This window comes from Aricia agestis, chromosome Z (assembly GCF_905147365.1).
Source record: "Aricia agestis chromosome Z, ilAriAges1.1, whole genome shotgun sequence".
NCBI classification, from domain to species: domain Eukaryota; kingdom Metazoa; phylum Arthropoda; class Insecta; order Lepidoptera; family Lycaenidae; genus Aricia; species Aricia agestis.
Genome location: NC_056428.1, coordinates 35,337,520 through 35,364,910, shown reverse-complemented (window position 1 = coordinate 35,364,910; position 27,391 = coordinate 35,337,520). Strand labels below are relative to the sequence as shown.

At 36.4% G+C, this 27,391-nt stretch overlaps 1 protein-coding gene across 4 annotated transcripts in view; it reads left to right on the top strand.

Annotated features, from left to right (window-relative positions):
- Nucleotides 1-27,391, top strand: part of LOC121738546 (triple functional domain protein) — a 149,740-nt gene that overhangs the window by 103,884 nt on the left and 18,465 nt on the right. For 3 of the 4 annotated variants that reach the window (XR_006037302.1, XM_042130684.1, XM_042130686.1), the window contains exons 31-38: nt 1,411-1,477; nt 7,829-7,952; nt 9,710-9,832; nt 19,459-19,524; nt 19,673-19,756; nt 21,302-21,502; nt 22,754-22,851; nt 24,150-24,342. Coding sequence is in view for 3 of the 4 variants with exons in the window: in XM_042130684.1 (XP_041986618.1) it covers nt 1,411-1,477; nt 7,829-7,952; nt 9,710-9,832; nt 19,459-19,524; nt 19,673-19,756; nt 21,302-21,502; nt 22,754-22,851; nt 24,150-24,342 (956 nt within the window). In the remaining variant the exon portion in view is untranslated. The remainder of the gene's footprint in view (nt 1-1,410; nt 1,478-7,828; nt 7,953-9,709; nt 9,833-19,458; nt 19,525-19,672; nt 19,757-21,301; nt 21,503-22,753; nt 22,852-24,149; nt 24,343-27,391) is intronic. The other variant, XM_042130685.1, reaches the window with a different exon arrangement.

The following is a 27,391-nucleotide window of genomic DNA, read 5'->3' as shown; positions in this document are numbered from 1 at the left end:
AACCGCTGAAGAGTATGGCCTCTCTTCCCGGTCGGCCTTGTTTCATAACATGACTGACACTGTAAATGAGTTAATGACGAAGCCGTCTAGGCACAATCGACGTCGGTCATAGGCAATAAAACAATATGCCCCTCTACAGGTTCGAACGTGTACTTTTTATATGGGCCAACATGAGGAGAGGCCTTTGGTACGGTCACGGCTCCCGTGTAGTAGCGCGGTGACGCGATCGTGTCGGAATTCAACCTTAACTTTGCTTCTGATGATCGTGGTAGAAGCGGTTTAAATATAACTCGGCATCTGTAAGCGTGACGCCCGATCCCCGATGATCTACGAATCGGCCTATCCGTAGCAAAACAACTAGTTTATATAGTAAATATTATCATCATTAGTATCTGAATTTGCCGGGAGTGCCGACAAAAATGAACACAAAGCAGAATTAGGTATAAATTTTCGCCGTACGGTAGAATTAAAGACACCGGCTATTTTTCGGCTTCTTTTGGAGTGTGTACTGTGTAGGAATCTATTCGTAACACTCGCTCTATTACGAATATTTTTACCATACCAAAAAAGTACACTAAGAAGTAAACACCGCTAGGAACTTCAGAAAACATCTCTATTACTATATCGCCATTCTAAAATCAAAGAGGGTTAAAGAAAATAGTTTAATTGCTCCGAGTCCCGTTTTCTCGTAAGGACCCCGCGAAGTTCCAGTGTCGTCTTAAACGGCGATAAACTTTCCCATTTAAAATACATCCTCTATCTTTAGAGTCTCCAGTTTTATCATAATTTATTCATCGAGCGCTGCTCAAAAGTGCGGCCAGCGAGGATCGATTGGATGCTTCTGCTCGTTTTGTTATTGCTAGCCTGTCGGTACACAGGACTCTTGTAGTTAACAAACAAAAGGAAACACGCATCCCCCTTGGCCCCGGATTATTTGCACTTAAACTTTATTTGCCAACGATTAACGATTCTATAAGCGCGAGTTATGACCATATTATTAGAATAATCTTAAATAATATTCAATTTGTATCTATTGCCTTAATGTAGAAGGGAAAACAAATAAACATTTATCGTTTAATAAAAATTGATGCACGTTTGTATGCAGAAGAACATTCCCCAGTTCCCGACACTATCGCTACGAGATATAAAGAGCTCTTTTGTTATTCTGCTAATATGATTACTTTGTAGCACGCGATGCCAAATGTGTTTTAATTAATGGAAGTTCAGTGAGTGTCGCTCGATAGGCACTCTGCCACACCACTATGTCATACGACGTGCCCTTTGTAAATTAGGACTGGTGACTGGTGTTTACATATTTTTCGTACGTTCTTAACGTGTAGTACTATTACGTGTAGTATGTGAGTATGTGAGTTATTCCTAGAGATATGTAACGCTTATCTTCCTCCGCAGATGCGTCATCGTCGGACCCCGGCGTGCACAGCCCAGGGAAGCACAGAAAACAAGGAAGCGTCTTCGGGTAAGTGCCGACTTATGCTCATTAATGGTTTCTTTAATAAACAATTTTATCGGCGTATATCGTCGAGCGACGTCGTTTCCCATGAGTCATCTTTTATCTTTGGGCATTATCTGGTGCTTGGGGCGCCGGAGTAGGCTGACTGACAGTGTGGTTTAAGCGCGCGGCTCGTGACATGTGCGACGACGCGACGCCGCACCGCCGCGGCCGACGACCGTGCACCGACTACTGTTGCCCCCTCATAAGGTCCATATTATTGTTCTAATCGCGCAGTCACGGCCGAAACGAACCTAGAGGATGTCTCCGACTGATCATTCTATTAGACACGAGGGCGAGTTTATTGATATATTGTTCCGTCCTGTACGTGTGACGATCGTGTAAAAATGTAGTTTACAGAAAATGAATTTGAAAAGAAAAATACTGCCTTAAGCGTATTGTGTATACACATTCACGCACGTTACCCAAAATCACATATAATCGTTCAGTTCAGTGAGTGTAATGAATAAAATTATGATGAACATTTTCAACAGCTCTACATTTTATTTTTTATTTTTTTAAGTACATTTTCTTAGTTTGCTTATCAAATTCATACTTTTATCGAATTCCATCTTTATCACACTTTCGCAATCAAACAGATTCTAACGCCTGTTGTTTCGATTCCTTCACGTCGCCTTATCTAATCATGCAGTGCTATTGTAGTCCCTTAACGACGTATAATTAAACAAAGCATCGCGATAAAATTTGATCGCCCGTTTGTTTTATGATATACATTAGGTGCGTTTTAATAGATTTTTACGTGTGGTGAAGTTGCATTAGTGTTTTGGCTAGCGGCCCGACTCGGGCGCTGCTTACAGTCAATCGCGCTGCAGCGGTCTCGCGCTACAACTGCGTCTGGCTCCTTGTCCGTACTCCGTAATGTTTTCGGTAGCGCTTCCTGTCACCCACACCACGATTGATTACGGAACTATCGTACAAGTATCGCGAATATAGTGTGTGTCGTGACTCGTGATCGCCGCGCGTCGCGCCCGCCGTACTCGTCTGACGCGGCTCCTTACGCTACAATTGATAACAGTATATTTTGCGCCGATGGAGTGATACGTTTATTTGTGTTGTGCTTGTTTGTGAGTCCTCACGCACCGTGCAAAAGTGTTCAAATGTTATGTGACCGAGTGTCCCGTGAAAATTATGTGGAATCCGATTGTGTTCTCAAAGTAAGGAATTCAAAATATAAGCGGTGTGATAAATTTAAATACTCAGTAAACGAAGAAATATTTACTTTAATTGTGTGTTATCAATAATAATCTGCTGAGAACACTGATAAAGTACGGTATCTAGGTTTTTTACTGCTACGAGTGTGCAAAGTCTGTAGTCGTTTTACATTTTTATTTTGTAAGAATGTTCGTATTTATCGCGACCTGTTGCCGTTTGATACGAGTGCAAAGTAATAAATCATTTGAATGACTATAAAAATGCATATCCTAATGTAATGAACGCTGTAGAACGCTTATCAGTTCCGCAGCTCAGGACAATGGTAGCTCTATATTTTTTAACGATCCTTTTTCTATTCTCTAGCCTTCTGTAAATCAGCTAGAACTGAATTATAAGCTAAAAATAAATTCACCAAGTACTTTACTTAATAGATATCATGTATATAGTTATACAATTTTGTGACAAAAAATATTTATCATTCATAATATGTATTTGTACTCTCTAAGCCTTATTAAAACATATTTAAAGTTCTTAATCTCGGTACAATTTGTATTTTTTGATGTATTTATGTTCGAAAATAAATTTAATGAAAGGTAAGTAAGATTTATAATAGCACTCGTTCGTTGAGGATATTAAGAGGATACACCAGGGGCTAGAGAAATGAAAAAAAAGTACGTGTAATATCTATAGCTGTCTCCCTTACCTCAAGCGTATACCGCAGAACGCGATAGAGACAACTGCAGAAAATCCAGAAAATCAACGATTCGTTGTCCCCTGATTCCTTCTCCAAAACTTAACCGATTTAAGTACTTTTTTCATTAAAGATTAAAAAAAGGCTTGAGCTGTGTTCCTATGTTTTGCTTTTTTTGTATAATCTAGCCAAATCTGTTTTCTGGACGTTTGAACACAGTGGAAAATCTGGCCATTTTTTTGGGTTTTTGAACGTTCATATCTTATTTAATAATTAAATTATGAAAAAAAAGAAAACATAGGGACATTGTATTAGTGGCCGTAGATATTCAGGAAAAAAATTATAACTCTACTAGCATTATCCAGGGAGGAAACAGGGGACAACGTTTGTATGGAAAAAAGGGCGGTGTGGAATCCTCTTAAGCTGTGGTAAGTCTTCTATAACCGATACCGTGTGCAGATGGGTTTTTAAGGCGACTTTCCGATCTTTGCCGCAAGCGACCGTGACAGACAAAAATTACTTGGTAGAGCCATGCTTCTGCCCGAATGGGCCGGTTCGACCAGAGAAATACCACGGGCTCTCAGAAAACCGGCGTGAAACAGCGCTTGCGCTGTGTTTCGCCGAGTGAGGGAGTTTAACGGAGGCCCAATACCATACCATATTCCCTTCCCTACCCTTCCCTATTCCTTTCCTTACCCTCCCCTATTCCCTCTTAAAAGGCCAGCAACGCACCTGCAGCTCCTCTGATGTTGCGAGTGTCCATGGGAAACGGAAGTTGCTTTCCATCAGGTGCCCCCGTTTGCTCGTTTGCCTCCTTATTTCATAAAAAAAAATCTTATAAAGTGGTGTTTTATTAGAATTTTTGACATTGGCTCTAGGTTTCATTTTTACCGACATTAATCTAGCTACCCATGCCGCCGCTGCTTTGTGGCGTACAGTAAAATAAAACCCATAGCCCTTGTCATAAAGTGACATTTTATTTGATTTTTTTGTTAGTCGCGATCGCTTGTCGCGTTGATCGGAACGGTACCTCGTACGGTATTTCGTAACGTCGACGTACAAAAGGTTTACTACGTTGCATAATTTCACCGTCTTTTATCGTGCGGGCTTGTAACAGCCTATTCGCCTCATCGCGTAAAGCCAAGTGCGAGACTTTCTTTTTAATGCTGGAAGCTTTATATGGTTTATCTTTTTGCGGACAAAATAAGGTTCATTCTCGTACTCTACTTTTTAGTAGATTCAAGATTTACTTTTTTGGAAAAAAATACGCGCGTAGGCTCTAGACGTAAATAATTGTGCATGTCTTTCGCTTAGGATTATCTCGCAACACCAAACGTAAAAAATACTTAGCTAGATACTAGATACCTATTATATTCATGTTTCTTGGCAATACGAATATCTTCTATCATATAAAAATGAGTCGCTGAATGTGTTGCTAAGCGCAAAACTCGAGAACGGCTGAACGGATTGGGCTAATTTTAGTCTTAAAATATTCGTAGAAGTCCATGGAAGGTTTTTAAGTGACACGAAGTTCACCGGGACAGCTAGTAGATAGATAAAGTGCCAGGTGTGGTTATACCCTTCCCCCAAACGTTCATTCATAAATAAACATTCAAATTATTTTTACTATCACAATGTTGCGCAAATGTGTATAACGATGAATCGACATTAACATGATGACTTATATCAATTTAATATATACTTCAAAATAATTGCATTCTTCTACTGATTATTAGTTTTAATGCTATTTATGACTTTAGCCTCTCCATAGTAAAGGCTAGGAATCGGACTAGTCAAGTATGAGTAGTCGCAAAGGTTAGTGATTAATTTATAAATATGCTACTCAAAACTTTTGAGTCAAAAGAATAGACCGCAGAAAACCGCGAGCAAATAAAGTAAAAAAAGTTCAGTTTTGAGTGGGTCATTTAAAAATGCATCTCATTGCATCGACGCGTCTCGTTGCAATATAAACTGACCCTAAAGCTAAAAAAATATTTTCAAAAGATCATATGCTGTCTGCATTAAATGACAAATCATTATACTATAAATGATTTTGAAGTTTATTAGGGAGCAAAGTTTAAAATGCTCAAACTTTGTAGCTCAGCGTAAGCGTCGCGTAGCACTTCGTAGCTTAGTAATAATGATTCGTCAATCGTCATTTACTCATAACTAGCTTTTTTCCTTGGCTTTGCTCGCGTTAAGAAGTATTATTATATACAATCTTTCATGTCCTCTTTAATCCCCTCAGGGGTGGAATTTATCAAAATACTTTCTAGGGGATGAATACGTCATAGTATCATACAAAGTCTCAGCCCGATCGGTTTAAAATTGACAAAGTTTTATACAAACTTTCATCCCCTATTTTAACCCCTTGGGGATAGAATTGATCAAAATCCTTTCTTAGCGGATGCCTACGCCATAACATCTACCTGCATACCAAATTTCAGAACGATCCGTCCAGTGGCTTAGGGTCAATTCAGACCGGAACGCGACGCGTAGATGAATTCCTAAAGTAGGTATGGATTCGACAAATTTCAATTGCGTCAGTCGTCATGCCAATCTGTCAATTCAATACAAATTTAGAAATCCATCTACGCATCGCGTTGCGTTCTTAATTGACCCTTAGAGCCTGTCCGCACGGCGCGTAGCATCAGCGTTGATACCGCCAGACTGTGCGTTGATAGATCACTATGTCAGTCAGTCAGTTAGTCAGTCAGTCACCTTTCAGTTATATACATAATCTAAATAAGATTATATACTAACTAAAATATTATATCAACGGGTTAAACCTCATATATAAACTTAGTTTGCTGCTATTAGTATTCTATACTTAACTTTAACCGCTACGGTTATGTATCTTATTACAATTGTGGAAGCATTCGTGGTTAGTGGTTGTATTTATGTCATATTGTTCGTTTTTCTGGTAGCTTACGACTCAGAAAGTTGTTTAAATTATCAATCATCATACTGCATAATTACGACACCTGTCAGATCGGCCTGCGATCGGTCCAATCCGACCGAATCGATCGTCGTCCTTGTATGTAGTTGAAGCCTAGGGGGTAAATAACAAATAATTATATAATCACAAATAATAATAAATCATTGTGACGCGCTTTTAAAAACAATACATTAATAGTTAATTTTCAATAGTAACATTAGATATTATACCATAATACACACTTGAACGCCTCCGTGGTCTAGTGGTTAGAGCGTCGCTCTCGACTCCGGAGGTCGTGGGTTCGAATCCCGCGTTGGAAACATGTTATTTCCAAGTTTGGTTAGGACAATGCAGGCTGATCACCTGATTGTCTGACAAGTAAGATGATCCATGCGTCGGATGGGCATGTAAAAAGTCGGTCCTGCGCCTGATCTCTCGCCAGTCGTGTCGGTCTTCCGTCCCACTGGGTTATGAGAGTAAAAGGAACAGAGAGTGCTCTTGTGTACTGCGCACACACTTGGGCACTATAAATTACTCCTGCGTACCTGGCCTGGTTTCAATGAAACCGGCCACCGTCACCGAAACCGGTGTGGGGGAGTATTATTGTATTGTAAACAATAATACGGATTCACGGAACCGGTGGTAGGCATCTGTGTAGCCCCGACGTTCAGAGAATATTTGAAAAAATTTATTCTGAATAAAAATTTTTGAGTTTGAGTTGAGTTTCATGACGTCCCCATGTTACAATTCGTCAGAGCCACTTGGCCAAGTCTACATAGCTGGACAGTGCTCATAATATCACGAGTGCCATTTCATAAATTTAACAATAATATTGCCATATGCGTTTTAGCGAGTCTCTTTGTTCACGAACGGTTCAATCAATACGGAATGTGTTACCTGAATGTGTAAACCATTGTTAATATTCTTAATAATATTCGCTTATTGAATACCATAATGTTAAATTGAATTTGTATATTTGTTAGATGTTAACCGATGCGCAAATTGTTTTTTCACAAGGAAACCGTTTGTCTGCTATAAATGTATATTTTGTCCCTTCTCAGGACTAAAATGTACGTTATAAAATCTTGTGAAAGACAGATAAAGAGAAATACGCTTTTTCGCATATACAATGAAAAAAATAACTAGTATGACAGTTTCTCCATACATTCTCATGACCTTAAAATATCTCTATGTTTAAAGAAGTAAGGATTGCTTGTTCTTTGCTATGTTCAGGCCGCTATTTAACTCTTGACTACTCGACTCGAAGTCGAGGGTAAATTGTTAATATTGGTAGTTTAGATGTAGTCTCTGTGTTCTGTCGTAGTCTACTTCTAATATAATCTATTATCCGATTTATAGGTTTTTAATAGTGACCCGACTTTTTGTTTTTCCATAGTTACATTGGGTATGAAAAATAAGCCGATTTTCTGACCAATTCGGAGCACACAAAATTAAAAAAAAAAAGAATTTTGGATTAGTTTCGTATTCTTTGTTCATACAAAAATGTTGTTGACAGGCGATGGATTCCCCGGACGAGCAAATCCCAAGCCAAGGGTGAGAAGACCGTGGCCGGTGTGAAGTCACCAGCCTCTTCCGACAAACCTTCACTCAAGAAGGTGCCATCAGAAAAGAAACTTAAAGTGAGTATTAATAGTCCAAACTATAAGTCTAGACTCTAGAGTAACACCAGTCTTGCATCCAGTAGGTTAATATACGGGACGGGCTTTCATTTTCGATCGACCGTTTCGATCTATCGAAAATGAACTTCAGTATTATATAAACTTGATTTTTAAAAAGCAAATACATGTATGATACCTGTAAAAAACCCTTTACAAACATGCTTATTTTCGATGGATCGAAACGATCTACCGTAGGTATGTGGACGCAAACCTAATTTCTGGTATTATTTGAAACGATATTAGCCCTAAAATTATAACATAATATGAAATAGATAACAAAAGGTGTGCCATCAATTCTGTAGCTAATTTAGATATTTGTCAAGTTCGGTTATTGTAGAGTTCGATTAATTATTTAGAACATGGGAGCGGCGGCACGCATTCCCTCTGGAGTGACGTTACATAATGCCCGCTATACACGTTTTTTTCGCACAAAGTATTAGATCACTAATTTTCGTATTTATGTACTTTTTAACGTGAATATTCGAAAGTGTATGTCGGCTTAAACGCTGTTCCAGTGAGTGTCCAATTTTGGAAACAATGACGAAACACGTTCCTTTCCCATTGATACTGAATACACACCGCAGTGTAGGGGTGTACCAACAGAGAAATTGATTCGTAGCCAGCCGGGCTAGCACGGCCACCGGTAGAAATGCGAAAGTATGGACAAACTGTGGACATAAACTTAAGGTCCGCGACCGACAAAAATTCAATTAAAATGCCACTTTATGACTATAATATTTTATCTCAAAAAGTAGGATATTATTTGAATTTTTAGGACTATAGTCTGTCTTAAAGTGACATTTTAATTGAATTTTTCGGAACGAAAAAAGATCGAACTTTACCTTAAGTTTATCTCCACAGTTTGTCTATACTTTCACATTTCTACTGGTGGCCGTGCTAGCCCGGCAGGTGGCTATTAATGTGGTCGGGTTATATCAAGTCAATATTAGTCACTATATTTTGTCGACGGGACTTGAAATAACCGTGTCGATTTACATAGGCTCTCCATCTGTCTAAGAAACAATTTTTGAAAATGATAGTACAATTCCGAAATTGCGATTATAAATTAATTTGTCTAATCAATTAATAAGTAAAGTTACCAAAGTAACCAAATAAGAGGTAATTTTGACGGAAAGCTGCTATTATTAAACAATAATTACCGGGACCGGCTGTCAATTTAATCAGAACTTGTATGAATTCCTTATTGGGTCGATGCGGTTTTACCATTCCATAACCTTCATGCTCTGTTCCATGCCGTATAGTGTTGTCCTAACTAATGATTTTATTTTTATTTTGTGAGCATGTTCTTAACCTTATTGCGTTGGACGGAAAATGTAAGCATTTCGAGGACTTGTCAAAAATATTGCCGCAAGGGTCCGGTTAGTCCAGGTTAATTTGTCACAGACAAGTGCGAGACTGCACTTGCTCAGAAGCCCCTCATTCATGCGAGCTCGTGTGAAGTGTACTTTCTACAACATAGAAAAAATGGACTATAGCACTATACTATCAGAGAAGTTGATTTATATTTCATAGGCAGATGGCGGACCCACGTTATGACTTATGTAGTCGTGTTATGTCATAACTAGCTGACAGATCACGAACTATATGAATTGACATAATATTCCGACCGAATGACGTAGGTATGTCATATTATGTCTATGAATCGATTTCTTCGACGGTACTTCAGTGAACATGTACTGAGTCACGATGCTTTCCAGCTGCCGTACGTGGACAATGGGCGTGAAGACGGCGAGGAGAACAACGGCACGACGGCCGCCCTCGACGAGGGCGAAGACGACGCCCCCGACGTCGAGCTACCGCCGCCCATGAAGCCCATTCAGGTACGTAGCTAACGGTAACGATATTCGATGACACCAGACACTAACGGCCATTCCCAATATTTGATATATCTCTGGTTTTGCCCTACTAGAGATAGGAATAGCTCACAATTGACATAAAATTATGTCTAATGTGATCTATTCCTATCTCTAGTAGGGCAAAACCAGAGATAGATCAAATATTGGGAACGGCCGTTAGACTGTCTCTGCTCCCCGCAGACTGCAAACTTTTAGTCGCCTGATAGTTTTTATGTATAAATGAAGCTTACATAACCCATCTTGCCCTACCTTACCCCATCCAGTCGTCTTTGTTTTATTTAACTTTTTGACGAGGCTTATAATACACTTGGCATCTTTGCCAGCCTCATAGTATCATTCAGAATAAGTTTTAAAATTAAACTAGTCGTACTTGATAAATTCAAACCGAAAATAAGATATACACCACTATTTTTTAGTTAGTACCAATACTTTAGGGGCTTATTAGGTACCTGTAACTGATCATATTTATTTAGTTAAAACATAAAAAAACGCAGACCCAAAATTGTCCACGAAAATACGTAATATTTGGTAAATTCATAATTAATTCAATGACCGAAGCGCGCCTCTAGATACTAGTATGTGTAGTAAGTTCCTATTGGTTAGCGTATGCGCTCGCCGCATCCCATTGATAAATCTTCGGCAAACTCGCGTCGATGCTCAGCACCCCCCTCCTCCCCTGCGCCCGCATTGTGCCCCGCGGTAAAACAAAAATGAGTAAGACAGAATACTATCAATGAATCAGTCAATGGATAGTAAAATGTGTCCATAATTTTATGGTAGATTTATTAAAAAAAGAAATTGCAATAACTTTGTTATTTTTAGATATTATAAAATTATTTCTTCACATATATGATAATAATGGCATGCCTGATAAGCCCCTAAAGTATTTGTACTAATTAAAAAATAGTGGTGTATTTCGAGATAAATAAATTTCAGAACGCTGCGCGCTGGAAAAACTAGTTATTATAAAACAAAAAGAAATCTTCTTCATTCGAATAGCATTCGCGTAATGCGTTTTAGCGCATCTTTTTCATATTTTTACTTTGTGTGGATGACAATTTTAAAAGAAACGGTCTCGTATGCCCGAAGCTTGTTAATATATATTTTTAATAACAAATCTACTTAAATTACTAACAATTGTATAGTTTAAAATGGTAATACCTATTGCTAGTATAATAATTTATATATCAATGAAGGCATACTTTTGAGTACTTAGGGCCCAAATACTTAGATGTGGGAAGGATGTACCAGATAGTATTTAGCTACGTGCTAAAACAGGGACAGTTGTACTTGTAACTCTTGGTTAAAAACTAACAATAATCAATATTCTCTATCAACTATTAAGGATACAATATCAAAGGTTATTTATAAATTATATAGTACGACGATCGAATTGTAATGACCGATTGTATCGGACAAGAAGCTTAACTACGTTTCATATTCGAATGTGTTTCATCATTATCGTTCAATGAGTTTCTAAAATACTAGAGAAGCAATGTCTTACAAAAGATTCTCAGAAATGCGTAACCACTTTTTTGTTCAAAAGACAATGTCAAGTCATATATTCGTTATGTCATTATGTATGTGAGATATGCCTGCAGGCATCTTCGAAGTGGCAACGCGTTGCTACCGTAAACTTCCAATCTAGTTACGTTAGTAACATAGAATATCATTGTTATCGTTAGGCCATATACGAGTAACATATTGACGTACCACTAAACGATTAATAATACAAATTATTATTTTTAACAAAAAATTAAAACTGACTTCCAAGGTAAGAACAATAATAATATGAACTAAAAGTATTAAAGAACTCTTACTGTGTACTGTACATACTACAGTCTTCATTATTTTGAAGTCGGTACCAGCTAATTTTATCGTAAGTTCAGTCAATGTCAGAATATCTGAAGCTTTTGGGACTGGTATCGACTTCAAAGTAATGAAGACTGTAGTTGTACAGAAATAATTGAGATTTAGACGAATTCTGAAAAAGGCACTATTATAGAGTAAGAGTTATTTAATACTTTTTAGTTCATATTATTATTGTTTTTACCTTGGAAGACGGTTTTAATTTTTTGTTAAAAATAATAATTTCACTCTTTTTAGTCATCTACTAGATAAGGCTTTATGCGTAAATAACCACTACGAATGTTAACTATTCACAATATTATGTTACTGTAAGCGAAATTGTGGTAAATGCTTGCAGTTATCTAAGCGATGCTGCAATTTCAAAACTTTTATCTTTAAAGGTTCAGGAGTTCTGTTCAGTGCCTTTGGACCAAGAGACACATTTGTATGAACTTTCTCTTATTCGAAACATATGTTTAAGTTACTAGAAACAACATTTTAACCACTATGAGTCTTTTGATAAATTTCAAGGATTTCCCTCGATTGCTCATAGATCCCATCATCAACTCACCACTTTCGTAATTATTATACAAAATCAAGATTATATCCTATACAATAATACAAGAATTTTGAAAATCGGTCCACAAACAGCGAAATAATCATCAAAAACATCTGTTTCGATGCAAAATATCACGAAAAGCATAAATAATTGGGTCATAATGTGATGACCCATGGCATAATTATGATTGTGATGATGATGATCAATTAAATTGATGTGTTGGCTTATGCTTTCAGTTGTTTAAACAACGCCGAAATCCCCGAACCTGTATCTATAAGGATTCAAAAGTTCTGTTGGGTACCTTCGGATCCAGGGTATAACCTGGTGCGAAATCTTACTTTTTGGTAGCATTTACCTCGAATGCTTAAGAAGAAATTGAAATCGCTATATGTTTCCGTACAAATTTCAAGGAGTCCCCTCGATTCTCCAGGATCCCATCATCAGATCACCACTTTTGTGAACATGGTACCAAATTCGAGTTAAACCCTATACAACACAAAAATAATTTTGAAAACGGCTGAGTTATCGTTGAACATACAAAAAAAAAGATACAGCCGAACGTATTACCTCTTCTTTTTTGGAAGTCGGTAAATAAAAATATGTACTATCAGAGAAGTTGATTCCTATGCAGACCTACCTACGTAGTTTGGTCGCGTTACGTCAAACCCAGCCGACAGATCAAAATTAACATTGAATTGACGTGATCCGACCAAATGACGTTGCTTTGTCAACTGCCTAGAAATCAATTTTCTCGATGGTACAATAGCTTTAGGATTAGACAAAGCTACCGTAGAATCAGAGAATCTTAATTCATAGGTCTCATAATTTATTTCTATTTATTCGTATTTTAACGACGGCATGCAGTCAAATAACACGTCGATTTGTTATAATAATATTAAGGTTGTTATGTATCCAAATACCACGTTCATAGTCCAAAGTATATTAAGTACTTTTGTAAATGCTTAAAATAACGTCTGTATGGAAACTTGTACCCCAATTCTACTATATTAATGCAAGATTAATGCAGCTTCGTTTCTTGTTCAATTCATTCCATTTCCTATCCAACTTAAAAACAGTATTCTTGTAAAATGTAAAAAAAAACACTATTTATATTTGGAGTTAAGTTCCCTGATAGCACCAAGCATTCTTTTAAATTGAGGGAGACATTTACAAATTGCTTTCCAGGGAACGTAATATTTGTGTCAAAAAGCCAAATTCACCACGCGTGACTCATCAAATTTCATTAACCTAATTGGGACACACATTAACTTTAAGACTCACTGATTAGATACTCACATATTTCATGCTCGTAATTTCTTTATTGCTCAGACAGATTGACAAAAATATTAAAGTATTAAGGTGAATATCGAAAATGCTACAACAATTTGATACTACATAAAATGATTTTTAATTGGCAAGTATCAAACGTGGCACAAAGCTGCATTGGTCGTGCATAATTGAGTAGAATTTAGGTACAGGTTATGAAGTCCAGTTGACGTGTAAGGTGATTGTTTTATTCGTCATTTGTTTATTTTAAACGACTCACGTTAAGGCCATCCCCTGAGCAAACGACTTTGACCATCCTATTTCATTTACTTATTTCAAAATTGACAAAAAAAATTAAAACGGCGAATATGTAGTTAATGAAATTGTCGAAATAAACGTTGTTCAAATAAACGTAATTTGTAAGTATTAAAGCGATACTGAATATATGCTTTTTAAATAAATTGGTATTACTTTGGAAGCTGATATCATGAGTATACTAAACAAAAATAGGAAATTAATAATTGAGAAAGGAATGTTCAGATGATGAGGATTAATTATTGCTGTATTTTTATTATAATTTTTAGCTTTCAAATTATGAGTTAATGAGACTCTAAAAACGGTAAATTACGGCATCTCCGGGGGAACGCCTTAATGAACGAAGTTAAGATCTAGTGCTGAGCGAATACGGGTGTAATTTCATACATCGTGAGCAGGCCATGACATTTACCTTGTAACTTAAGGCCTTTACTGCTGAGTAAATTTAAAAAAAAGTATGCGTAATGTCTTCTTAGCTGTTCTAAGTTATATGGTCCCCAAAGTAATTATGGTCCAAAGAAGGTATTGTATGTTTTGGAATTGTTTTGGACAAGTCAGAAAATTACACAAACTGTTATTTTATAATATGAATTTCTATAACTTGCCTATTGTCTAGTGGTTTGGACCATATTATAGAGTCGTAGGTACTTTATATTATTAAGGTTTACAAAACCTTGGGTAGCTTCTTAATATATACCTAAGTAATAGTTCTGTCACCGTCGTACACTTCTTGTTAATTCCGTCTCAGCGGGCCTGTCAAGTGAACACGGCTGATATTGACAGAGTAGACCGAACTTATAGGTCTACCAGAATCTGATGGCAAAAAGTGAGAAAATAAATTTACTCTAGCAATACCGGGATAATGGGAATAAAATATTTTTATCCTTTTTTCTTCTTTTAGCGGCTTATTCTGTGTGTGAAACATGCAATTATATAAAAATTTATCCAATGATCAAGGATAATATTTTCTGAAAATCCGATGTTAAAAATTGTCACCAGATTCTGGTAGATCTATAAGGAGTAACTCGACTCCTAACAAACGGGCTAACATACACGAGTTGGGCGCGACTGTCACTTTCAACATGTTTCATTTTTAATACTTCATGGTAACGCATTAGTACGACGCGCGCCGGCCGATATGAAATACTACGTCGAACGTATAAATTTCGAGATCTCTTCTGAGTCGGCGTGCTCGTTAGTTATGTTTACTGTAATATTGATAATATAAGGGGCGGTAATACCCCATGACGTCACGTCTCGGAATGCCTCCGACTTGTGAGTTTGTGCGACCGACGGCACCGAGTTGATATGATATATATCACACACCTGTCAACCTCAATTAGTACGCATTCCGATTGTTGTGTCACACGTGAAATTGCTATGTTAATTAATTGTGGAAGGTCGGGCTGGATGGGATACTTGAGGGTCACGGCAAAAGTCTTGTGGTTTTTTTCTGCAATTGATGTAGATCTACGCTATTGATGTAATGGTGATTTAATAATTTGTCTTTCTACCTCTTCATGCTCAAACCGCTGCACCGATAAAATTTGGCATTGGGACACTCCTAGACCCGAAAACGGACACACATTTGTCATAGCGGAAAATTCAAATTCATCGTTTAGTTTATTTATATAATCATATCTTGCTCGATTGATTTATTCGGTAAGGGTCGCTTCTGTTGAATGACAATGGAATCGTTGTAAATAGGTTAAAGAGATAACGTTCCTGCTTAGCACGTGTTGAAGGCGAGCCTGTTACAGTACGATATACGGTTCAGTGGTTGCGATTATGTGCCATCACTCCCTTGTCAGCCCTCAATCTCTTCTATACAAAATATTATAGATATACTATAATATCTCTAATCCATACTAATATTATAAATGCGAAAGTATCTCTGTCTGTCTTGCTTTCACGCCAAAACTACTGAACCGATTGCAATGAAATTTTGTACACAGTTATTCTAGAGTCTGAGAAAGGACATAGGCTACATTTTGATGTGGGAAAATATCTTATTTCCATGAAAATATCGATGAAAATTAATTCGCATTGCGCGTGGCCATCGCGGGGGTCCTGGGTTCGAGTCCCGCAGGCGGAACAAAAAGTTTTCAATGTTCCTGGGTCTTGGATGTGTATTAAAATAATATTTTAAAAATCTTAAATATATTTTATGTATAATATTATAAAAAATCCAGAAATATATCGATGCAATGAACATTTTAGTTCTAATACGATTGTTGAATCGTATTAGAACTAAAATCGTCTGGATATATGGCGTTTTATTTTTTACTTCATTGTAACATAGAACTAATAATACTTATTAGTTATTATGTTTTTGTTTATAGTTTTTAATACGTTAGAATATTATGTTTAATAATATTATCACTTGGTATAATAATAATCAATCTATCTTATCTTATAGAACTCCTACTGCATTTCTAATATATGTGACAAGTTGACAACAGAAGGCGCTCTAAAATAAAGGAGTTCGAGTGTACCGTGTTGGCCTATATTCCATCCAGAAAATATTAAATCAATGCAATCAACATTTTAATTCTAATATATGAAAACAGATGGCGTTTTATTTTTACTTCATTATTGTAACAGAACTAATCATATATCTACTTTATTATATATTGTTTTTATTCATAACTAGATGTTGCCCGCGACTTCGTCTGAGACTATAAATACCCAAAAACAGCTGTGCACACTGCCATCACTCCCTTGTCAGCCCTCAATCTCTTCTATACAAAATATTATAGATATACTATAATATCTCTAATCTATACTAATATTATAAATGCGAAAGTATCTCTGTCTGTCTGTCTGTCTGTCAGTCTCGCTTTCACGCCAAACGCCAAAACTACCGAATCGATTGTAATGAAATTTTGTATACAGATAGTCTTAAGCCTGAGAAAGGACATAGGTTACTTTTTTACTGGAAACAAGGGTTGTAAGGGGGAGAAAATGCGTAAATTTGTTCAAATTAAGTTAGTTCCAACAATTCATAATAGATGGCGCCGTGCGTCTTCTACATCGCGCTGACGCTTGCTCAAAAGTCTTTCTATAAGAGATGGTATCATCTTACATTAAGTTTCGATTTTTTTCGATTGTTATATCTATTCTACGGTATTAAATAACTCAGTACTTTATCTGTGCAGTGACGTAACCTTAAACCTATCAATGATAAATAGTTTATGGGTAAAGTTGTGTAATGGGGGGCTAAATAAGCTTTAAAATTTGGCATAAAATATAAAGTTTAATATAAAAAAATGAAATACTTATTGTGTGCACACTGCACAGCTGTATTGATTTAAGGGGTACCAGGGTTTTTTTTATAATATATAGGTTTGATAGTACGTAGGAAACGAACTGCATGGAACAAGAAACGAAGCTTCATTAATGTTGCTTAAAATAGTAGAATACAGGCTATATAATATATTAGGCTGCCTTCACATTAAGTCGACTTTATGTGAAGGCAGCCTTAGACTTTTAAAAATGACATCTTGAACTCCTATTTTAATAAATTTAAAGTACATAAAATTGCCAGTCGAGTTTTAGAATTTTTAGGCCATTGTATCTATTAACAATTTACAATAATTAATAAAGTATATGAGGCGACCACAAAATATATTGTTACTAGCACAATACAATGTAATTAATAACAATATGATACTATAAGCCACATAAAAGCCAATATCTAGTAACATGCAGTTTAATTAATATTGTATTGTGATCTACACAAAGCCATTATTTGGGGAAAGGAAACTGAATACCTCGTCGTTTGTATGTGTCCATGTATATATCAAATTAATGCCCTCTGTGTGACGACGGACAGGTCAGCTGTGTGAACGCACACGGAGTCTCTGTCGTCTCGACACTCCAGAATCTGTCCAAATTTAAATAATATTAATTATACAAGTTGTTCTGCGTTCGATATTTCCTACATCTTACCGAAATAAAACTATTACAATATTTACACATTAACATTTTCCGGGATTCAAAGTATCCAATATACTGAATTCATCAAACATCGGCTTAGCGGTTCATGCGTGAAGTACAAACATACAGACAGAAAGACAAGCGAAAACACTTTCGAATCTATAAAAACTACTAGCTGTGCCCCGCGGTCTTACCCGTGGTTTAAGTGACATAATATAATAAATACGGAACCCTAAAAATATGAAGTACTTACCAATAATAGGGTAAAAATGGTTTACGGTAGTAATGATGATGATGAATGTAATTTGCATAGTAACATAATATGCTTTCCGTTCTTAAAACATCGTCAAAACTCTGAAACTTGTATCTATAAAGAGTCAGGAGTTCTCTCAGCACCTTCCGAACCATGGTTATACATTGGTGCAAAATCTTACTTGTTGGTAGCAAATGCTTAGAATACTGCTCCCGAATCAAATAAAATCATATTACATAAAAAAACGAACATAACGCTTCCTCCATTTTGAAAGTCGGTTAAAATTGAAGCCTATCTGTTATTCTGATGTCATAAGCTTTATTATATTATATAATTATTGTAAAGTTTCATTAAAATCCGTTCAGTAGTTTTTGCGTGAAAGAGTAACAAACATCCATACATCCAAACTTTCGCCTTTATAATATTATATTTATAATATTATATCGTATTAGTAGGATTAGTAGTTATCTGTGAATGCCTTGCTTACGGTACGTGTAGGCTGATTCAATTTTGATGAAGTTTAGAGCACAGATAAAGGAGATCACTGGGATGATATACTTGTACGCTACTATTTAGAGTATGTAGGTACTACTATGTACTATGTACGAAAATCTAGGGTTCCAGCGCGCATTTGACTTTGCACATACATACAGCACCAGTCATACAATATTCATACATGGCCTTACAAGCGTTAATCTAAAACGATCGAGGCTAGATCTCGCGAACGAATGTGCAGAGGATGCGAGCTCTCGAAATAACCCTTTTATTGCGATTCCCGACCTTCGTCACTCTGCTGTCAACGATCTTACAAGTTCCTAATCGAAGACATCGGTACTATATTTTATATTATTAAGACTGTTTGCTAACCTCAAACATATTTATCTCCGTAATTGCCTAGTTATTCTGTAGATTATGGTGATGGAGACGTTATTATTTCTTCAGTAAGGGAGGATGGGGTGATATGGGATACATGGTTTAGAACATATAGGACATAGGTACGAACTAATTCCCCCCTTTACTTCTTGCCTTACCGTCCCCTATACTATTGGACAAATTGCCCCACGTTTTTTAAATATTTTTTAATATAAAAAAAAATTAGTTTGTTATTATTTTTAGCAATATTCCGCGAAAACATCTTCCACCTTTAAGTAAATGAGTGAGTGTACGCATAGGCATGCGTACAGCACCTCCCTCCTCCCACACTGCCTATGCGTACACTCGCATGCAAGAACTTGCAAACACCACCACCACACAAGCAATAATGTTGGCAAATCCGTGCAAGGCCCCTCTCCACCATGCAGGTTGAAAACCTCGACGCGCGTTTCGCCCCAACACCGGAGCATCCTCAGGATGTGGACTCTACGAACAACGTCCGTTAATTTTTAATACTAATTTTTGTCATTTTCATAGAACCCACAAACGGTTCTACAGAAAACACCGATACAGACTGCAGCCGCCTCAGAGCCCGCCACCTGCGTAAGTACCAAAACATAATCATGATCAATTTCATACAACTCATGTAAAAAAGTCTAAATAACTTTCACCCACTGACTCCTAACTTGTAACTAACACACTAAGGTATCGGTGCTTGTACATCATGGGGTGACATGTTGGTAATTTTCAGAACTCATTGACTATGGACCCCCTGGAAACTAACGGTGGTCCTGCGGACATCGCAGAAATTGAACAGATTGTCAAGGAGAAAATGGTTCGATTCATATTAAAGCATGACAGTTGAGAGTTGCATGTTTGATCATTGATGCTTCTTCCCAATCAGTTGTTGATGGTATGCTAATGGCTGAAAATAGTTTTCTTTATCTATTTAATCTATCTTTATAATATATTCTACAATTTTTTTTTAATGTTATATAACAAAGAATAAGACAACTGAAAAGACTTATACTTATCCATGTTGGCGTCTTTGTCCTATTATAATATTATGGTGAAAAACTATGTCATGTGACAAATAAGGGAAAGCCACATAGAGCAGTAGTCCTGTTTTATTATATTTTGTTTATTATTAGGGTAAATGAGTTATACCTATGTATTAAAATTGAAATCTTTGAGAATAAGCAAAATTATGGATTTCTAGTTCTAATGGCATACCATCAAAAATTCCTACAAGTCATGGTATCTAAGGCGTTTGACTTGTTTGCCGATTTTTTAATTTGTTATCTCGGTTGAGTTTTGCATCGGCAAAATGTTTCTAGAACACACCTTAGCAAATTTTTGCGTCCGCTAAATATCATTTATGTGGCATAATAATGCATATATTGTTTTATGACACTTTTGGATTGCATTATATTGTAACGCTTTGCTTCCAAACTTAACATTTTTAGTGTTTTAATTCCGAGAACAAACTAAACCGAGAGGTATTTTTTACAATCTCTTTACCATGCGCTTACTGTGTTTTCAACTTTAAAGTGTTTAGTGGTTTGTGTCATTATTATAGCATGTGTTCTTTATTGTCGAGCAGTCTCATAAAATAAGCTTTTACGTGCTGTTTGCCGCTTTTATCGCCATCTACTTTACGACTTTTTAATCATAAAAGAACGTAAATTTTTGTTAATCGATTTATTGTTTTTATTCACTTTAAAAGAAAGTTATTTGCTTTTCGATATTGTTTGCAATGCACATGTTTTGTGTTTGAGTGCACATACAATATTATGCATTCGGCCGTACGTTATGGTAGCCGTAGAGATTAGAGAAACGTGTACGTATAAACTATTCAAATAATTCAAGTATAAATAGTGTAATATTGCCAAGTTATATTTAAATAGCATTCGACGATTAAGTATTGTTACCTGAAGTGTGGATAACAAGCTCGGACTGTAATAATAAAGTTGGTGTACCTTGCGCTGGTGTAGCTTCCACGGTTAGCAGTTGTTATTAGGTACACTTAGTTTATTAGTTTATCTAACCGCCTCATCGGTTATTTGAACTATCCAACTGTACGTGCCGACTGCCGGCCAACTTTATATAATATCGGGTATTCTAGCATCTAGATCCTTCGTCTTATATCGACGTAAAGTTGTAATTAATTTCGAAAGATGCCTATATTATTACTTAAAACTCAAACCAATGATTGGATTTTAGATGAAAGGCATGGAAATATTTTGAGCTGTAGGATAGACCATAGGCATGTCTAGTTTAGACATTCTAGTCTAAACACCTGTAACCTCTCTCGAGAGCTCCTAAGTACGGGAACACATAATAATACATTCCGAATACTAAAATTTTGTGTATGATATAGGAACAACACGGTGGGGCTTCCAGTGGCCCCGGTCGGCTCTGTGACGGCGATGAGGAGGAGCCACCGCATACCCCGGGCGTAGAGTCCAGCGACGCCATCTTGAAGAAGCGGGAGTACGTTCTCAGCGAACTGCTGGAAACTGAGAAGATATACGTCGACGATCTGAAACTCATCGTCGACGGATATATGAAACACATGATGGTAAGTAAGGCTTCAACTTTGAAAAGTACGACTGAGTGCAGATCAGTTATTAATTAATAGAAGCGATTAATTGGTTTCCTCGTAGGAATTTGTTCTAAAATCTTGAATAACATATATTATTATTTTCTTGGCCGCCTGCTGTTGAATTGGTAGTAGATTTTTTGTTTCACATTATTATATAAAATCTTATTAAATTAATTTAAAAGTGGCATATTATATTATATTCTTTGTTAACTTAATTAAACTACAACTCTATAACGTACTCTGTTTCCCTAATGAATTGAATTTACCAAGCGAATGCTTTACGCGAAAACACAGTTTGACAAAGACTGCTAATTAAGCGTGGAACTAATTCCAGTTCGCTCAGGCAGACCGAAGCCAAAGAATTTTTAATATTATAAGATGTAAAAGGGTTTCCTAAAAGACGTCGTTAATTATGAAGACTATTTCCGCCTTTGAAATTGAATATTATGCTTCAGAAAGTATAGCAATAAGATGCTATTATATATAGATAAGTAGTCTTGGGAATATGCTTGTGCACGAAGCTCCTAAACATTTCGCAAGTATAAAGGAGTTGTTAGATTTAAATATGATATTGAATGTACCGTAACTTCTTGGTGGAAATTAGTGTGACACCTGACACCTGATGATGATTTTATCAAAACCGGTCGTGTAAAACATATTTGTTTATTAATAAAAGTGGAAAAAGTGCATGAAAAGTGTATATTATTACTGTGTTAGATTTAAATTTAGAAAAATATGGGAAGAGTAATATTATGTTTTCAAAAATTAGTTATTATTTATTACAGATATATTCAAATGTTTTCTTAACTTAAAATTTTGATTATTCGGGATATAAGCATTATCACGATTTGATTGTCTTGCGGTCGTTTACTATTGCTTCTTATAGAAGTGTCCAGTATTGCATTTACATAAGTACAAGAATCTATATCGTCGTGCCAAATTGCATATCCGGCCATATACAATTATAGTATTATTGAGTGACAAACGGAAAGATGAAATAAAATAAAATAAAAAATCGTGCATTTTGGGTGTCCACTTGATGCAAACAAATATTTCTTCTTCATTAACCAATTTAGAAAAGGAAGTTTTCGATTCGACCTGTATGTAATATATTTCCGGAACTGCCCAGTTTTCGTATATGTTAGTCTAGTTTGTGTTCGCATATCCTCCGAAACTACCAGTCCCATTTATGTGATTATTTTTTGTTTAATGTGTTGTCTGCTCTAGGATCCCCACCCGGACCCGCCGCTGCCGGTGGAGCTGCGCGACCGCCGCCTGCGCATGATCTTCGGCAACGTGGAAGCCATCTACGAGTGGCATCGAGAGTAAGTACCGCGCCACAACACCCTAAGTGTTGTCTTATCAGCTCTCTAGTATCATTAAAACGTGAAATTATATTTACAACACTTGTGTGTATGTTATAGGACTGAACTCGAGTCTACCACATGTATATTTTTTTTAATTACCTACCCTCTGGGTTGGACTATAGAAATATTTAAAATATCAAGTCGTTGCGTTGTTTCTATTTTAATTGTACTAGAGGACGGGTTGATAGCTGGAAGACGCTCATTTGCATGCGCCAAAGGATATCACAGTGTTTAATGCACTTTATGTAGCCGCGGCTCGGATGTTATTGTATCCTCTATAATGTAAACACACGATAAACTGACGTTTCTTTATGGATGACCGAGTCGGCCGACTGATATCAAATAATTATTTCGTTGAGTTGGTTTATATATTACGTACTTTTATTATAGTTGTACTTATATTATTCTATTTTTAAGATGCTAGCGCTTTGTCGATGCTTGCCAAGCGAAATATGAAAATGTATGTAATATAGTTTAATATTATAAACAAGAGCAAAACAGTTGTTACGCAAATTGAAAATAGTGGTTCTATTCTTATGATTAACACCCTATACCACCGCATGAAACATTTGGTATAAAACAAGTGAGTGGAAAATTAATTTAAATGTATGTGCTTAAGCAAATTATATTTTTTAATATGTTTTAAGCTTTTGTTTATTTTGTTTGGTTTACTTATATGACATTGAGTTATGTATATTGTCTTATATTGTTTAATATGTTTATTTATGTGCACATGCTATTTCTACTAAATATACACATTACACAAGTATATAAAAAATATAAAACCATTGAAAAAGTAGTTTTAAAGTAAATATATCCGACAGTTCCTGGGGGAATTGTGAGATATATTTATGTATTTGCAGCTAGGGCTTGTAACGGAAATACCTATAAGCTATATTTCCGTTAGCAGCCCTAGCTGCAAAATATAATCATTGCATAGCATAATCATTGCGGTAGGTACTTGTGTCGCGTCGCGCCGCGTTCAGACACCTCTTGACACCTAGACCTTGTACAGAAATGCCTTCATTGAGTTATGAACGAAATTTTGAGTAATATACAAAATAGTCTACTCTTTAGCAAATGTTAATATTGCATGACCGGCGGTTGGTCGGTTTCAAGAACGTTACGTCTAACATGCTGAGCTACGATAGCTGCGCGAGTCGCGACACACTTTTCCGATGTGCATGCACCGAGATTGACACTGTTGTGAATTGTGATGGATGTCGACACCGTTCACGATATCGTGGTGTGTGCAGCAAGTTCGTGCGCGAGCTGGAGGGATGTGTGGAGTGCCCCGAGCTGCTGGGCCCGCTGTTCCGCCGCTTCCTCGAGAAGAAGATGTTCCTGTATGAGTCGTACTGCCGCAACAAACCCGTGTCCGAGTACATCGTGTCCGACCACGAGCACTACTTCAACGAGTTGCGACAGAAGTTGGAGCAGAAGCTGCAGGTACGATAGTTAATAACCCTCCTTTTTGCTTCGCCGTAGTCGGGTAAAAATTGTTCTTGGCTCACGGCTGCACTCAAAGATGAATTATTATTTAATCTTTAATGTAATTATTCATATTCGTGAGAATCTTCGTTAAAGCTTAGTAATTATTGTTCGAGTGCGGCATTCAGACTTTACGCTTATAAGAAGTTGTTTAGGTTTTGATCTATCAATCCCCTTACGAATATCATGTCTCATTGTTGTTGAGTTATCGGCTCTCATTTTCAAGAGCTATTTCCAATATATCAGACAAAGACATTTATATAGGTTACCGTAACAATACAATAAAATATATTTTCATTAAAAGGAGCTAAGGTTTTATTTCAAAATCTCCTGTAAGCATTTAATACCCTGATTGTATCGCGAAAACGCGATATAGAGACGACTTTATGTGAGATTTGTAGCTGTTACTTGTTAGTGTATGATGTGTTGACGTTGACGTTACACTAATTTATGTAACGTCATAAAGTAGGAATCTACATAAAATATTAGACACTACTCGGTAGCCTTTTAGTACGACTCGCGTGAATTTCGTGAAATAGAATTTTAGAGCGAACGCTCGCGAGCTAAACCGCATCAATATAAACGTCATCGTAATCATATAAAGACGTACGGTACTAGCTCGCTATTACACGTTTCAGCAATCCAATGGACGTTCCAAGTGCTCAATCGATATCAATATTGAATGGCGTAGTCGGAACTTCTAAAAAAATACCTCCTTTTTTCTTGACAATACCTTAAAATAGACGGAGAAGTGCAGCCGAGCGTCGCACAACAAAAGATCGGGATGCAAGCCACGAAAGGACGCACTTCCAAAACGTTCTCACTTCCATTCGAGCGCGCCTTTTGATGCCCGGGGGCCTATTCTCAGCTTCGGGAGACGTTTCGAGCGCAAGATGTCTCTCTCAAAAGCACACATTGTGTTTTCCGTGTGAGCGTGTGCCTGAGCTCGAAGCGCCATTCTAGGCATCAGAATAGAGCTCCCAATTCTAAAATGATTTCATTTTAAAAAGCTCGAGTTTATATAGAGTCTTATCGTAGAATACCGGTAGAGATAAAAAATCGGCCAAGTGCGAGTTGGACTCGCCCATGAAGGGTTCCGCAGCATAAGGTTTATTTTATATAAAATTAAAAGGTTTTTGATTTATTTTTATGTTTCAGTTGATTTAATGAAACTTAATTTAAGGTGAATAGTAAAGCAAAATGCGTTTTAGACGTCTTTTTGGCGATGTTTTACAGCTAAATTACAGATCGGGAAATACAGAAGTTTTGTGTAATTAGAAAGTGTATCTTGAAATATATTGTCGTGAACGATATTTTTGGTGATCTTTATTCAGTTATCAGAAAATATATTTTTAAATCGCGTAAGATGTATATTTTAGGATGGGTTTTTTTTTTGGTTTAGCTAATCTGTTTATAATGAATCTTTGCATACATGTTTCTTTATTTTTTATCTTGTTGATCGCGAACCATTTGCGATAAACAGTATTGCAAAATAGAAGTTTTATCATCAAACTCTTTAGTGCCTACTGTAAATCAAACTCCACTAGTAAATGTAGTAAAGCATTTGCTCATAAAATTTAACAGGCGTAAATTAGTTACAGAATGCGTCGTTGTCAACTCGAGATATGTACAACGGAGCGCGGCGTTGCCGTTCCGCGCACACGGCACAAGCAGTGCGTGCTCTTCTTTTGATTAGTCTCACTTTGACAATTTACCGGCTTTAAGTTTTAACAGTTTGCACTTTTCGATTTTGAAAAAAGTGAAAAATAATATTATGATCATGTGATCATCAGATGCATTTACAACAGTCTATTATTTATCGGACATTGTAATGTAAATTGTTACGTAAATGTATAGCATACAGAATAGTTTATCACAGAGACTTCAAACAATTATTTTTTACTGTTACACTATTATACCTACATAACTATAGGATGTTTAAAAAATGTTTGCCATACATGGAGATAATATGCCATAGCTTCAGGGAAGGTTCAGTATTGTTAAAGGAAGCCGTAAAATTTTAAAAAAATACTTTTAATGAACTTTTTAGGGTTCTGTAGTCAACAAGGAACCCTTATAATTTCGGTCTGTCCGTCTGTCTGTCTGTCTGTCTGTCCGCAGTCTTGCTCAAAGACTATAGGACTTACAAAGCTGTAATTTGGCATTAAGACCGAGCTCCCTTTTTTTGCTGTGTTTTCTAATAAGTATTACGATCCCGGAAGACGATGAAACACAAATGAAATTGAGATTTATTTAATGATTGTATATTTATCTGATACTTGCCTAACGGAAAACACGATTCACTTATTTTGACTCTATAGTTTCATTTTTCGAAATTATGAATTTTTCTGGGTTTTTCAACAAATATCTGTTACACTTATTGAGTTACTATCATTCAATAACTTGCACTACTACAATCACACACTATATAAAAGATTAACTAAAGGAAATATTAGAATTGTATTTAATTTTTAAGTAATCAATAATCATCAAAAACATTTTTGGGACTAGCGAAATTTACTTTCGTGCTATAATGCGCCGGACCGTTGTTACGCGATATTGTTCACTATATCGCGCTCATCTATTATCGCGTTCACTAGCTACAGCGCAAAATACATTTCATCATCATTTAATATACCTTCATGTGTATACGCATCAGACAATGCATTGATTTTCAAATTGTTTTTATTCACAAAATTTTTATTTTTGTAATCCTGTAGGATCCAAGGTAGGATAGTTGAAATTGATGCAACCGAAGGACAAAATTTAGAAGAGTCATTACATCAGATTAATGATAACACGGATTCAAATGTCCAGTAAGAAATATTATTATTATCTTTTAACGTAAATATTAATTATTGATTATATTAAAAACAAAAAGCCAGACTGGAGGGAGTAGTAGTATTTTTTTTTGTCAGCACAATCAGCTGCCAGAATTAGTGGATCCTAGATATCCGAGAAAAATACCTATTAGGGACCCACAGTAAATAACAGAGACTGTTACAAG